This window comes from Merops nubicus, unplaced genomic scaffold, assembly GCF_000691845.1.
Source record: "Merops nubicus isolate BGI_N331 unplaced genomic scaffold, ASM69184v1 scaffold18014, whole genome shotgun sequence".
Taxonomy (NCBI): Eukaryota; Metazoa; Chordata; class Aves; order Coraciiformes; family Meropidae; genus Merops; species Merops nubicus.
The window spans coordinates 30,942-46,310 of NW_008605075.1; the positions used below are offsets into that span (position 1 = coordinate 30,942).

The 15,369-nt window shown below is 34.6% G+C and overlaps 1 protein-coding gene across 1 annotated transcript in view; it reads left to right on the forward strand.

The window, feature by feature from the left end:
- The window catches only part of PSMD14 (proteasome (prosome, macropain) 26S subunit, non-ATPase, 14), a 43,199-nt gene extending 28,091 nt beyond the window's left edge, over nt 1–15,108 (forward strand). The window contains exons 8-12 of the mRNA XM_008939238.1: nt 5,846–5,953; nt 8,647–8,721; nt 11,098–11,223; nt 12,452–12,514; nt 14,685–15,108. Of these exons, the coding sequence (XP_008937486.1) occupies nt 5,846–5,953; nt 8,647–8,721; nt 11,098–11,223; nt 12,452–12,514; nt 14,685–14,783 (471 nt within the window). The 3' untranslated portion in view covers nt 14,784–15,108. The remainder of the gene's footprint in view (nt 1–5,845; nt 5,954–8,646; nt 8,722–11,097; nt 11,224–12,451; nt 12,515–14,684) is intronic.
- The last annotated feature ends 261 nt before the right edge of the window (nt 15,109–15,369 follow it).

Consider the following 15,369-nt stretch of genomic DNA (forward strand, 5'->3'; position numbering starts at 1 on the left):
AGTATTTAGCTGTTTTGTTACTGCCAGTACACCACTGTTTTGTCACTGGTTTGTTTAAAAATTTTTTATAGTAGTTGCACATGTTCAGAATAACATATTTTTCATATTTTACTTCCTCATTTTTTAATGAGATGCCAAAACTGTTAATGCCAATGCTGGTGTTCTAAAACTTGTTATACAGCATCCTTTGGACTTGCTGTGACTCAGCTGAGCAATGGATATTTACCTGCTAAACCATTTCCATAGGTTACTTCAGTTCATGCTCTTCCTTAAGACAAAAAAGTTACAAGAATACTTTCTGCTGAAAGTATTAAATGTTTAATTTCCTTTTGCTGTGGAGGATGTAGAATAGTCCATTTATCTTCATTAAGGCATATAGCTTCAAAACTTGTGGCTTTGCTACTTGAGAGTTATGGATGCATGCCCTCACTTGTCAAGATAAATGTATTATACTGTAGTTCTCTCCCCTCCCAGTATGGATATTCGAGTTGTACTGCAGATTTGACCACAAGTAAGCAATTCTCTAAGGATAGAGAAGGAAAATGCACATCCTCCTAGGAATATATTTTCCAGAGCTAAAATTGACATTTTATAAATAATTTCCATGTTGGAAACTTCAAACTCACAATCACAGCAATTCAGTGATATGCATTTGGCATGAGTCAGTTTCAGTTCTTAGTGCTTTTCATTGGAAATGGCATAAAAAGTAAGATTTCTTTGAATTTTTTATGTTGTGAGCTTACAGGGGACAGAAGATGTTCTTCACTTGTAGTTGTCTAACAGTGCATGGCAGCATAAATAACGAAATGGTCATAAACCCGAGCTGCACTTCTCAGGTCACATGTTCCATTTCATTTTTAAAGAATCTAGAAACAAACTAAGCAGTTGATAACAGGTCAGTTGCAGGTGATAAAAGAGATTTTAGATGGGACATTACTTCTTTTTTCCACACCTGGTATAACCACATTATATCCTTTGCAGGATTGTCTTTAAGCACTGGTATGTTTGTTCGTAAACACACAGCATAAAACAATAAATACATCACTATTTGAATTCCAAGGACACAATACATAGTTAAGTATGGTCACCATATGTCATAGATGCATCTCTGGAAGAAATACTGATGCTAGAATATTTTTTTAAAGTTAAGTAAAAAAAGGCTTACTTGTTTCTAACTGAAGTTTACCATTAAAATGTGGTGGCTCTTGTGAAACTGGACTGTTTCTTTCAATATTGTTGGTAGATCGGATATTGGAGGAATTTAAAAATCAAGTGTGTAAAGTACTCTAATTTTTTAGTTATTTGAATTTGTAAATTTTTTTTAAAATAATACCCCACAAAGTTACGAAAACAATTTTGGAAAAAGTGATAATATATATGTAACACTCACACTCTCAGAAGAAGTTAAAAAAGGTCTGACTGCATCCTAAATTTTCATCAAGCCAGTATTTTTGATAACTGTGTGCAGACTATTAAAAGCCAGATTTTTATCTAGTTAACAGTTGAGGGGTCCAGCACTTGTCTTGGATTGAGAGTATCAATCATATTAATTATAGCTATCCTCAAATTTAAGGACACTGAAAATAATTGTAAATTTTGTTTCTAAAAATACCTTATGTGGGCTCTATGGTGAGTCCTTGGGCCTGAGGAAGTGCTTAAAAATGCCATATAGTTATTGTTTTTTAGATTATTATGCTTTTTGAAGCTAAGACAGATGTAGAAAAAGATGCAGTTTTTATTTTGTATTGGCAGCTTCCAAATATTTAGTATCTATTTCCAAGAGCTGCAATTAGTAAAGCATCCATGGTACTGAAATCCACACATCCCACAAGCTAATTATATTTGCAAGGTCAGATTGAATACATATTTTCAGAAAAATAAAGGGTTATATAAATGTGTCTTCTACTTGGCTGTTATATCACAGTTTGTTGATCTGGAGTATAATGTGTACAATTCACAAATTTGTCTGATAACAGAAAGTGGTGTGTGATTGTGTTTATTTTACTAACCAGTATATTCACAGCAATCACTTCCAAATATCTCTCCAGTAAAGATGTGTTAATTACAAAACAGACAAGGTCTTCTATTATATTAAAGCTACTAACAAGAAGACAGCAGTAATCACACATGTAAATAGCATCATCAACCCCTATTTTAGTCCTCTGTTTTGATCTGTGAGTTGCGCATAGACCAAAGGTGCTATTAAAGACTCAGTATATGAAATAGGCAGCATTATATGATCAAAATTTATTCAACAAGAAAACAGACCTTTAACATGAATTTAACAAGCCTGAGAAATTATAAACTCTCATATGCTGCAGATTCATGCAGTGATAATAAACAAAAAAGGAAAGTAAGAGGTTTCCTTAAGCTAGCCAAACTGCTAATGGTTTTGTTATAAGCTGTCTGCTGTTGAAATGACCTCTGAAAAGTCTGAAGACACTTAGAGTAGGGGAAAAATTAAATGGTCAGAGTGGTGAAAGAGTTGCAGTATGGAAGTGCATTTAGAAAAAAATTCTACCTGCATATTTCTGGAAAATATCCCAATGACATAGACTTTTGTTTAACTTTAGATCTTTACAGAAAGGGAATTTAGCATAAAGCTTGGAAACTAGTTTTTACTAAACCAGTGCATGCTGCATTAGGTAATTTAAGTACAATGAAAGCTTACAATTTTTGTGTGAGCAATACTGACTTCTCACAACAAAAATGTGAGTAACTAAGTGGGGGGTTTTGCTGCTTTTAATTAATCCTTGGAGGTTCTTTGTTCAAAATACTGTGTCTGAAGTTTCTGTCATAGAATACGGAGTGAACATGTTGCTGTCATCTGATTGCATCATGCTGTACTTCAAAATACACAAACGCAGAGGAGCCTTCAGCTTGTACACACCTCCAAGTGCTCACCGGGGCTTTTTTCTTGAATCTTACTGTGGCATAATTAACACCTGCTTCACCCATTGCTCATTAGTACACTGGACATTAATGAGTCTATTTATTTTTATGTAGGCATCTAAAGGAGGGATTGATTTGTGTTCACTGTGAAAAAAGCAATTGCATCTCATAGAAATTAATATGTAGGATTTGTTGTTGTATTTGTGCTTTTATTGCGTATTAGGTCTAAATTTAGCCTCCAGGTTGGTGAGCATGTTAGTTTCTTTAAGATGGTTGCTATAGTGATAGCAGCAAATTCCTTTAATCTTAGTGTAGTTAAAGTATTTAGCTAGCGTTGGTCGTCAGAGTGCAAGTGCAAGAAGAAATCTCATTGACAGGCGTACATCTTGTACCTCTCTGAGACTGTAAAAATTTGAATTTTATCCTTTTTAAAGCTTGCTATTTGTGATTATAATGTTTCATTCCACTCTCAGTTAGATTGATATTAATTTACTTAAGAAATACGTGCATTTGTTTCCTTCGGGAGGACAGACAGAGCTGGCAGTCCGTTCCCACACAGGTGGTACCTGAAACATAACAAAAATGGCTTTTGGTCAGCATTAAAATGCTAGAGTAATTCTGTATCACTCAGAAATATTTTAGCAGCTGGTTCTCATATTTTAATATGAAATTTATCCAAACAAAACCTTCAGAACACCAACTGAGATGTTGAATTCATTATCAAAATCAAGTTTAATTGTTTTTTTGCTTTGGATTTTCTTTTCTTTTACATGACTCAAGTCCCAAAACAAACGCACACTGGACAAAGCCATTTGTTCTTGGATAAACTCAACATTGTCCAGTGAAGTTCTCAAATCTAGAAGCATAGCTGTTAGCAAGTTATAAAACAGCTCCTTGTGGTTATAGTATACTGTTTCTTGCCCCTCAGGGTGAACTTTTTACTTGCCTGGGGTTTTTCCCCCTTATCTAGCTACTCTCTGGAGAACCTGTAGTGAGGAATTTTTTTTGCTTTGCTTTAATTTTCATTTGTACTGCCTATTTTCTTAGGGTTGGGCATTTCCAGATGTTCATAAATTAGAGCCTCTGGTTAAAATAGAACACAGGGGTGTGTGTGTGTGTGTATATATATACACACACAAAATCTTTTTACAAGAGTTTTGACATAGAGAAAAACCTAAGTGATAGAAGAAGGAAAAAATACAATTATTTTGTATGTTACCGTAAAGAATGTATAGATATATAGAAACTATTTCGGATCCTTGGAAAAAAATTTTAAAAGTGTAATTCCTTTTTTTGAGCATTAGTATCAGATTACATGTTTCTGCTGCATATTAAATCTTAATTGTGTTTTGGGTTCATTATTGTTTAGGAAAAAATTACCACTGATAAGTCGCTTTAATTGGGTCACAATCTAACAATTTCAATAAAGAAGGTGGGGTTCTTGTGTGTTTTTCTCATACAGTTTTAAGACATGATGTATGTAGGTGGATCTGGACATTCATCTTGAGAGTTGAGGCAATAGCCCCTAGTGGCATTGGGTCACTCAACGTGACTAAAATAGTTGGGTCTCAAAAGTGAATACAACAGGCGATAAGTTACTGGCTTTTTTCAGTTTACACTTGGATAATTGTTCTTTTGTTACAAATACTTGCCAATTTTATTTCCGCATGAATCAACTCATTATTTATATTGTACTCCTAATATTTCATATGTATTTTGTTATTAATATTTGTGTAAATTGAGGGGGAAATGCTAGAAGAAGGTGGGAGGCCCTATGTTGCTTTCTCCACAGACTTTCGGTGTCAGTGGTTGATCTCATAAAAGATTGGATTCAAATCTAATTCCTCAAAATACCAAACCAGCCATATAAAGGCATCTGTTGTTGTCCAGCCCATAGTATGGAGAGGAAGAGAATAAAAAAATATTGTAGGTAAGCAGTTAAAAGGAGTTTAAAACTGTTTAGTTTAATGAAATAGAATAACTCTTCAAACATATGCAGAGAAGATGTATGCAAAGTATGCCTGGTATTCTTTCTGTGGACATACAAAGCTGTGCATGCACTGGTCCATTTAAGAGACTGGGATCTAAACAAGAAATCTTATCTTGTAATTAAGAAACTGTAATGTCAAGTACCCAGTATGAGTGGGTTTGAGCGTGTTGTGGTACGTTCTCAATTCTGTATCAGGTATTGGGTAGAGGTGTGGGTTTTATTGTATGGGGCCATGAATTCCTATTTCCAAAGACTGTCATAGACAAATTCAGGACAGAATAAAAACCAGTGATGGTTTTACTTGATTTGCAATGCAATAGCACTGAATACTACCTACCATGTACTTTTTAAATCATGAATGACCTTGGTTTTCTTTACTCTATTTTTTACTCCTGAGCATGACACTGACAAGGACTTTTTAATCCATCAGGCAGTTTATAGACCCTTTCGTAGTCACAAGAAGCAAAAAGCATCTGACTAGAAGGGAATACATGGGGCAAGTTCCTTGCTGGCTATAATTTTGTTGTCATTTCAAGTATTGTGGTAGTATAATTGATGTGACAGGACTGGGCTTTAGACTTGGTCCCTTAGCTTGTGCTCACTTTCAGTTTTAGTCTCTCTGTCATTCATTTTCATTGGATAAGATTTAGGTGACAAACATATGCATACCTTTGAAGCTGAAAGTAAGTGTACATAAAAATTCAGTGTTCTGTGATGATACTATATATATAAAACTACAGTTCCATGGAAAAGGTAATAATTGGTGTCACCTTCCAATACAAGTTAGTGTAGTGTGCTGATAGCAGAGGCAGCAGGAGGCTCTTTTTTATTAATATTATAATTAAAGGTTTTTCTGGATAAAGGCCAAAACCAGATGAGAGTTGATTGTGCCTTGCCCACTGTTGCTTGGTGCTATTAGTTGCATTTTCTAAAAAGAATTGACTTGACATCTTGTTTTTACAGGTTGTTATTGATGCCTTCAGATTGATCAATGCTAATATGATGGTCTTGGGACATGAACCAAGACAAACAACTTCAAATCTGGGTCACTTAAACAAGCCATCTATCCAGGTAAACCCAGTGTTGGTAGTCATGTAAATTGCAAAATTTATTCAGCACTTTTGGAGAAGAGTACCTAAAACCAGTAAGCTAGAAGCTGTTTCTTGTTCTCTCTATAGCTTTTTTTTTTTTACATGCATTTATGATTGATGTGATTCATCGATGGAGTTTTATATGTGAAGGGTTTAAGGTTGAACCCTAGATGAGCTAAGTGTGAATGCATGTATAAGTATTTAACTTAAAGTACAGGTTTATGAAAATGCAAACTTTTGAAAGTGACAATTGATGTCGTATCATGTGATACAAGATAGGTACTGTTGTCAGTATTGCAATTTAAAATATGTTGCTTATTAACACCTTAGCTTTCCTAAAGAGAAAATTATGGAAAAAGTTCCCTCTTCATTAATAATCTTGTCTTTTTGCTGTATGCTCGTATAGGTTCTTGCTTAATATGAAATCTAGATTTAACCTTGTATTAATATCTTAATTAGTCTCTGATTTTTATATAATGCCAAAATTTGCTGGAAAATGGTCGACTAGGAGATTCAGTGGATAACTAGGATGTTTATTAGGATCAGCTTAAACTGTAACGTGTCTTCTGAGTATGTTGTCTTATATTTCTTTGCAAGTTATGAAACTTAAATATTTAAGGAATAGTCAAGGTTTGGTTTCTGAAGTTGACTTTCACTGGTAGGACAAAAATGTTGGTCTTCAGTGAAGTAAAAAAACTTTTATTTTGAGAAACAGCTCCTGTCCTTAAGTATCCCCTGGAGTGAGTAATGCTTTTTTTCTGTGTCGTTCTTCTGCCTCAATGTTTTTTCCTTTCTTTGCTTCAGAAAACTTTTTTTCCCTTAATATGCATTCTAAATGGCATATGTACGTGCAATGTGAAGCCTAATTCCTGCTCTTTTGAGCTGTTACTTAAGCAATAAAAGTGGTTTGCTAGATAAACATGCAAGAAAAGCAGCCACACAGTAGTCACACTAGAACTGAAATAAGGTTAAACTACTACTGTAAGAGAGCCATCCTTTGGGATTCATTGGATCACCAAGCCAATAAATCAGATGATGATTTATCAGTACAGCATTGAAACCCTTTCCTGTTCATAAAAATGCTAGCCAAAACAATCAGACAATTAAAAGAGTGTCTGCTTCAGGAGGTTGTTTTGATTTACTTTTTGTTTACTTTTTGTTTTTGAATTGGTAGAAACTGCAAACTCAAACGAGTATGAAATAAGCAGCTAATACTCTTGACTGGATGCAGGCAAAACCCTGCTTGCATGTTTCGGGTTTTTTTTGGACCGTGTGTAATGATGTCCCTTGTAAAACCCCTGTTGTATTGTTCTACTTCATTAAGATCACCATCATTACAACATGGCAGATTTTGACCATGGGAGTTTTGGGTTTCTGTTGTTAGAACGGGTATTTTTTGTTTGTGTTGGGTTTTTTTTTGCAAGCTGCTCTTGCAAACATCACTGTCAAGCTAAAAATCATAGTTTAAACTGATAATCTGTTCTTAAGAGCAAGGTTTTTTGCAGTGTTGTTTTGCTTTTATTCTAAGGTTGTGGAAAAGATATGACCTTGAGGTCAGCAGCGAACAATACTGATTTCAGTTAGGCTAGAAGCAGGGATATTAAGACATCCCTTAAAATCTCAGGAATTATAATAGTACATGGCTTGATTTCGCTCCTGTTTTTGTGGTTCCTCTTGTGTTCTCCTATCAACAGCTTTTCTTTGTGCATCTAATTCCTAAGGCTTCTTGGAATGATGGCTTCCATTTGAGACAAAACACATGAAGAACAAGCTTTGCTTTAATTTAACTTAATTAACTTTAATTTAACTTGTTAGAATGGCTAAACTACAACTACTGTTCAGGTTTGAAGTGGGACTGTTGTTTACCTTTTATATTTACCCACTCTTTTGAAAGAGTTATTTGAGTTATTTTGAAAGAGGAAAGGAAAGAGAGAGGATAGAAGGGGAAGACAAAGGTGTTTTTCAGGTTTTAGGAGCTTTAGAAAAACTCCCTAAATATCTACAACTGAGTTTAAACACAAACCCCAAAACCTCATATGCAATCATTTTGAGTGAGAAATAGCCATAGAAATTGCTTATTTTTAATAATTTCAACTATAAATTACTTTATTGATAAAACTTATGTTTCACAATTTTAATTGTAATAAGTAGCACGAGTAATGGCTGTCTGTAACTGCTAGTTCTCGTAACTATAACCATTCAATCAGTTTTGTGTCTTTGTACACGTGTTTGTAAAAGAAATCTGTTTAAAATGTATGTATGAATATTTTCAGCCTTCATACAGGTAATTTTGGAATGCTGAAATATTAAGTTGCGTAAGGTGCAAATACACATTCGTTCTGCACAGCTCTAAAGAATGTATTTAAAACTAAAGGGAATGATTGATACATAAGAATACTTCCACTTTTTCCTGTAATTGTTGCTACTATGTGAAAAAAAAAATCTGCGGTTTAGAAATAGAAAGTATAGCTGTCAGCTAACCAACACTGACAGAGAAATAGGAACAGGTACATTTACTTGATACCCACCTACAGTGTCTGTGCATGTTTCTTTGTGTTTTTTCTTTTATTTAACTGATGGTTGAAGATGGCTATATTTAAACTCTTCCCTTCTAACATTTCTTTATTTCAATGGTGGGTAATCTTTATGCAAATATTTCCCTGAATTTTACAGGCGCTAATTCATGGGCTAAACAGACATTACTATTCCATCACCATCAACTACAGGAAGAATGAACTAGAACAGAAGGTAATTGTTCTAGTTTTTTGTAGAGGACAAAGAACACTATATAAACTATTTAAGATTTGTGGTAATATTTTGATTTCAACTTCTGATACTTTCAGTAGTAGTTTTAACTCTCCTAAACTAGATCACTTCTCTTCCAGAAAGCACTTAAATGATGATGACTACTCTTGATGATGAAACCTTCCAAAACCACGTTTTAATATTCATATAAATAGTTTAACAACATTTTTGTCCATGTCTTTTATGGAAGGTCCTTTGCTGCTGTTCTCTGCACTTCAAATACTGCACAAAACTTAAGTTTTCAGTGATGAAGCTAAAAGACATACTAGATGCCTTAGGTTTTCACAAGCTTGAATTCTTGAAGCTAGAAGACCATGTTTTCCAAAATGGGATTGTATAACTAAGGAATCTCATGGTTTTATTTATTACAGTCACTTTGACACAAGGTGCTTCCAGTTGGTATAAAGCTCCCCAAGACTTCACTGAATAATCAGGAAATAGTGATGTCCTGCAAAAAAAATACTGTTCATATACTGTCAACAAATATTGTGAGCTACTTTTCACAGAATCATAGAATGGTAGAGGTTGGAAGGGACCTCTGGAGATCATCTAGTCAAAGCCACCTGCTAAAGCAGGATCACTTAGAGCAAGGTGCCTAGTCAGGTTTTGAATATCTCTGGAGAAGGAGATTCCACAGACTCTCTGGGCAGCCAGTTCTGGTGTTCTTTCACCCTCATAGGAAATAGTTTTCCATTGTGTTCAGATAGAAGCTCCTGTATTCTAGTTTGTGCCTGTTGTTCATTGTCCTGTCACTGGGCACTACTGAGAAGAGCTGGCACCCACCCTTTAGATATTTACAAGCCTTGATAAGATCCCCTCTTAGTCTACTCTTTTTCAGACTAAACAGCCCCAGGTCTCTTAGCCTCTCCTCATAAGAGAGAGGCTCCAAACTCCAAATCATCTTTGAAGCCTGTTGTATCAAACTTCCTCAGTGACAAGTAAAATCTAGGTTCACAGTCTCAACCAGGAAAATAAACACAAAAGAAGAAAAAGAAAAAGATTTGTCATCTACAGAAGTTAAGTCCTGAAAAGGCAGATTCTGTCCTGAGCTATGCCTGTGTATTTTCATGGCCTTGTTATGGTTATAAATTGGTCTCAGAGTTGGAGTTTGTGATGAAATGATCAGAATAAGTTTCTCAGTTTTGACCCTTTTAGAGGGCTAGAAGTAATAAAACACCTTAATTTTGAATAATGGAAGAATATGCATGCAAATCAGGGAGGGTAAAAGGTTTTGTGAAATGCATAACCCTTTTTAGGATGGTATCAGACTTTCATGACCTCACTGTTACTGAAAAGAGCAACTGATTCAACAAAACCAGCTCTCAGGAAATGTCTGTGAAGCTTCCAGAGGTTATTGTTTCCATTCAAATACAAGTGTGGTCAGTCCAGATGTTTCTGAAGTTCCAAGTGTGTATTTTCTGGAATGGCTTTACATGTATACATTATTGCTATTGCTTCTAGGAGAAGAACTTTGAGGAAGCTAGGGAAACTTTAGTCTGTGAGCCAGCAACTATCTCCACACATCTTTCATAAGGCAGGTTCATATATCTCAGACCTCACCCATGGTGTTGGTGATCCATTATCTCAGTCTGTATTAAGAAGAGTATATGCTTCATATACTTCAGTCCTCAAATGTGCAGAAGATCCACAAAATATGCTTTTGTTATTCATAAAAATCAGGAAATTGCCTTTCTAGCTACTCCTTTGCACTTTCAAGAATGGCATCAGACTGTCAAGTGAAACATTTCAGGTATTTCTATTTGCTGTTTGTCACCATCAAAACTACATCACCATTTTGTTCTTCGGGCTGTTTACTCTGTAGGACAAACACACAACTGAGGCGTCTGCTTGCTTACAGTTCAGGATAATCAGTGAAGCCTTAACTACTTCATACATTTAATCCAAGCATTAAAATATTTTTCAGTTTCGTCAGAGGCCAGAAGCTTCAGCCATTCCTTATCTGGCAGCTAAATAATTCACCTTTCTGCCAGCTCTCCTAAAATGCAATTGTACATTCTCAACCAACAACAAAAATTAAAAAAAAAAAAAGTATTCTTGTTAGAGTAAATGTGACCCTGGTTTCCATGGCTCATTTTCATATTTAGGGTTCAAGAAGTTTTATCTTTAAAAACATTAACAAAAATCTATTGTCTGCTCTAGCAGAGTAGTTGATATTGTATTTCCAGTATTTAAACATTGTAAGATAAATACTTTTAAATTACATCCTTACTGTTATGAATTGTTTTTCTATCAGGGAGATCTTCATTGTATTATGAGTGTATTTTATCATGAATGTTCTAAAGAGCTTTTGTCTTGCAGATGTTGCTAAATTTACATAAGAAGAGTTGGATGGAAGGTTTGACACTTCAGGACTACAGTGAACATTGCAAACTCAATGAAACAGTAGTGAAGGAGATGTTAGAATTAGCTAAGAATTATAACAAGGTATTCCTACCCCATAATGATCATAAATGTTGCTGTGTTTATGAATTGAAGAAATTTATTACTTCATTTCAGAAGCAAGAAGTTGTTTAACACAAGCTTTATTCAGAATGACTTGTAAAGGACTAGGCTGTAATAGTTGTTTCAGGAGCTCTTTTGGGCCCGTCTGTTTTCTGCAAAGAGTTTCTTGGTATTTGGTTAAATTAGGTACAGTGTGGCTTTCATGGCCTTGTTAATCAACTGTGTATCGTTTCTATGTGAAGTTGCCGATTAGCTCTTCAGACTTTGCCACCTGACTTTTGACCTAAATTAGCAAAGTGCTTAATTACACGGTTTCCTTTGCAATGTGAATAATTATATCAGTTTTGTATTTTTACTTTGGGAAGAGAATGTAAGATTCCTGCAGATCAAATACAAGCATTTGATAGTATTCTTCATTCCTTCTGTCAAGGACTACTTCACCAGTATAGCAGAAAAAAGGTTATTTATCTATATTGTTCCAGTAAATAGAAAGTATTTAGAAGACATTCCAGAGCCAAATTCAATGTACTTTGTAGAGGAAGAAATTATTATTGGTGGTTTAAGAAAGAGGAATCACAATTATTTATCCTGGTTTAAAAGTGGCACTTGCACTTAGAAATGATTTTTGTAAATACTAGATCTCAACAGGCACTCTGAGCAGTAAGCATGTCAGTCATTCTTAACAAGTGCTATTTTTTTAAACTTTTTGACAAACAAAATTCTATGTTGCATTCACTAGTTAAGTTAGTGGATTTACTTTACAAAGATACCATTTGAAGGCAACAGAACATTATAAAAATTTATGAAAATAAGTGACTTTGAACAGTGTAAAAATTTGAGATCGAACCTCCAATAGGTGAAACAGTGTAGATAATGCTATTTTTGGTTCTGCTTTAATAGTTTCACTATCTTCAACTATCTTTTACTATTGATACCTCTTATTTAATTATTTTTTTATTAAAGACAATTTTATTAATATCTGGGAATAAAACCATTCATGAGTATTTGCCTTGATCCTTTGCACTAACACTTAGTAATTAAACCTGTTTGCTGAAAAGCTGAAGTACCTTTCCTTTTGACTTTCTGAAATGTGTTGCTGCTTGATTTTATTTTTTTTTAATAAAGAAAATTATATTTTGAGAATCTTGTGGCTTGGGGAAAAAGTAAATGAAAATCAGAAACACTGACCTTTTCTGTGTTTCTTTCACAGGCTGTTGAAGAAGAAGATAAGATGACACCTGAACAGCTGGCAATAAAAAATGTTGGCAAGCAGGTGAGGTGTGATGAATTAGAGTGAGGTGGAATGATATGCTTCGTTCATTCTAAATATTATTTTTTTTTATGTGTGTAGGTGATATTAGTTCTAGGTGCGAGATACTCTTAACACTCAAAATAATTTATTTTTATTGAAGATTGTTCTGTAAGGAACAGGTTTTGACTGTAAGCAATCAGCAGATTACCTGCAAGTCTGGTTCTGCATGCGTTCATATTACATGCTGAGGAGCAGCATTGAGATTTGGTATATTTTCTTTTTTTTCTGCTTTGTTGGCTTTTTTTTTTCTTTAACTTCTTTCCAAGAAGAGAGTCATAAAGATATCCAGGTCTGTCTCAAAGGGGCCAAAACTGTTGGAACTTTTAAAAAATGGTAGTAATAGAAAAAAAAAAAAAAACATGGGAGTGTTGTTTATGCATTATCATGAGGTGAGAGCCAGCTCACCCCATCCTCGGCTCATGAACACACCCCACCGTCAGTGCTGAGCTCCAGTACACAGTACGCAGGTAAGCTTTGTATTCCTGTTGGAGGAGAACAGCTGAGGACTTAAACTGCAAACACTCAATTAATTCTATGTTTTTGCAATGTCAAGATATAATGTCTTTATAGAAGAAAACAGAAAGCTATTTCTACATCTGATTTCAACATAAAGGTAGAGGAAATGTGCTTTGAGGGAGAGGAGAGCAAAACAACTTTGTAATAGGATATGTTCAAATTAAAGAAGGACAATGGAAACAAAAAATAGCTTCGAGATCTAGTGTGCCCCTAAAGAATCAGTAGGTAGCAGAACCAGTAGCTGGTAGCAGTAGAAAAATGTGAAGGATTGTGGATTGCTCTTAAGTGTCAGCTTCTAGCAGCTATGTCATAACACATCTTCCCTATTGTTTAGTCACTCATGTATTTCTGTAGCATTCAGAACAATGGAGTTTATGCACACCTACACATACATACATATATATATATAAAATAAAACATGTAAGAAGGGCTGCATTTTAAAGGTTATGATGTCATTTCAAACAACTTTAGCTTCATTAGTTGTTTAAATCATTACACATACATGGAAAAGTTAAGAGTTTTGATACAGTTCTTTAAAAAGAAATTTTTTCTCAATAAAATTGTTTTCTTTTAAATTACAAAATGATTCAGTTAAGTAATTTGCAGGTGGGTTTTTTTAATGCAACTTATATAAAAAGATTTGTAAATAAACAGCTGTTCAACAGGGCTATTAGGTTGCATAATTCACTAGGAACAGAGAGAATATTGAAGAGCTGTGTGATCTTTGAAAATGAGTTGAGGACAGTTTACACAGATTTTTTAGTACACTTTTGTGTAAAGGTGGATGGGTTCGTTAGATTTTGACAGTAATTCTTTTCCAGAAAGTGAAAATTCCCATACGTGATTGTTTCATATTTTAATTTGTTTACACACAAAAATGCTACAATAATACCACAATAAAGTTTAGGGATATTTTTTAAATATGCCTAATAATTTTGCAGTATTTGGAGATTAAGTAATTTCACTTTTTAAACTGAAAAAGTGAATGAGTATGGTTTTGAACAAGAAATAATCTTACTCTATACAGATGCACACATCAGTTGAGTAATAGTGTGTATGCATATATTCAGAAAGCTGCTCTGGCTTAACATGCAATTTTTCAGAACATCTGAATATAGTATTGTGCATTTTTTTTTTTTTTCAATTTTTAAATGGGCATAAATATGCTAATTTTCTTGCTATCAACAAGACTATTCAAAGGCTGTGCTGGATCATGGTTGAGTCCTCACAGGATTAGAACACACATTTTTACAAAGGTCTGCAAACAAATTGCAATATACTAGAACTAAGATTAAAATACTGCCCTTATTGAGATGTACAGTAAATTGCACACATTGTGTGTTGTCCTTAAAACTCATAGCTGTCAAGGTTACCCTTCAGATGCTGGATAGAAATTTACTTCCTAACCCTGTCCTCATCCGAGTGGTAGTATGGACTAATACAACCTTATTCATGGAAACTCAGTCATTTGCTAGGTCTTGTTAGAATGGAAAATGTAGTAGTATCACTGGCCTGTGTTCCTTAGCTCACAGTCATCTCAAACAGACCTGAAGTAAATTAAATCCTTCAGACACGTGTTGCAGTCATTTCTCTCATGGCATCCTTTGTATTTCAGGACCCCAAACGTCATTTAGAAGAGCATGTGGATGTGCTGATGACCTCAAACATTGTCCAGTGTTTAGCTGCTATGTTGGATACAGTTGTATTTAAATAACCAATTTACTGTTTGTGACGCTTTCTGTGTATATTTGTTTATTGTCTCTAGTACTCACAAAACAGAGACTGTTGAGGCTGTATTTGATTAAACAGACATCTGACTTCATTTGCAATGTAAGTGCAGCACTATAACACCTTTCAGTCTCTAATTGTGCGGTTGCTTCAGTTTCTTTATGTCAGGGTCTTTACAGATTCCAAAGCTTTCAAGAACACAATGTGGACAAAAAAATGTATTACATTTTCATTTAATATTTGGGGGAAAAATCAGCAGTACATACATATTTTGATTGTTGCAACATAATAAAAATACATTTACAAACCTGTCTTAAGTTCTGGGAGGCCTTTTTTGAGAAAGAATGGGGAGAATTAACAGTGTAGGAAAAGTGTCGGTAAAGGTTTATTTCTACCCACTGTAAGACTGCCGAGATATTAATTGCTAGGACTGCAAAAAATCTCTAATGGAATTTGGCTCCCATTAATTAGCAGATACTCTCATTAAGACTGAAACGGGGGGAGAGGGAGGGGGGATGTAGTAGCACTGGATTCCGAGGATGTGCAAAACCCAAAATGCTGAAAATTTCCCC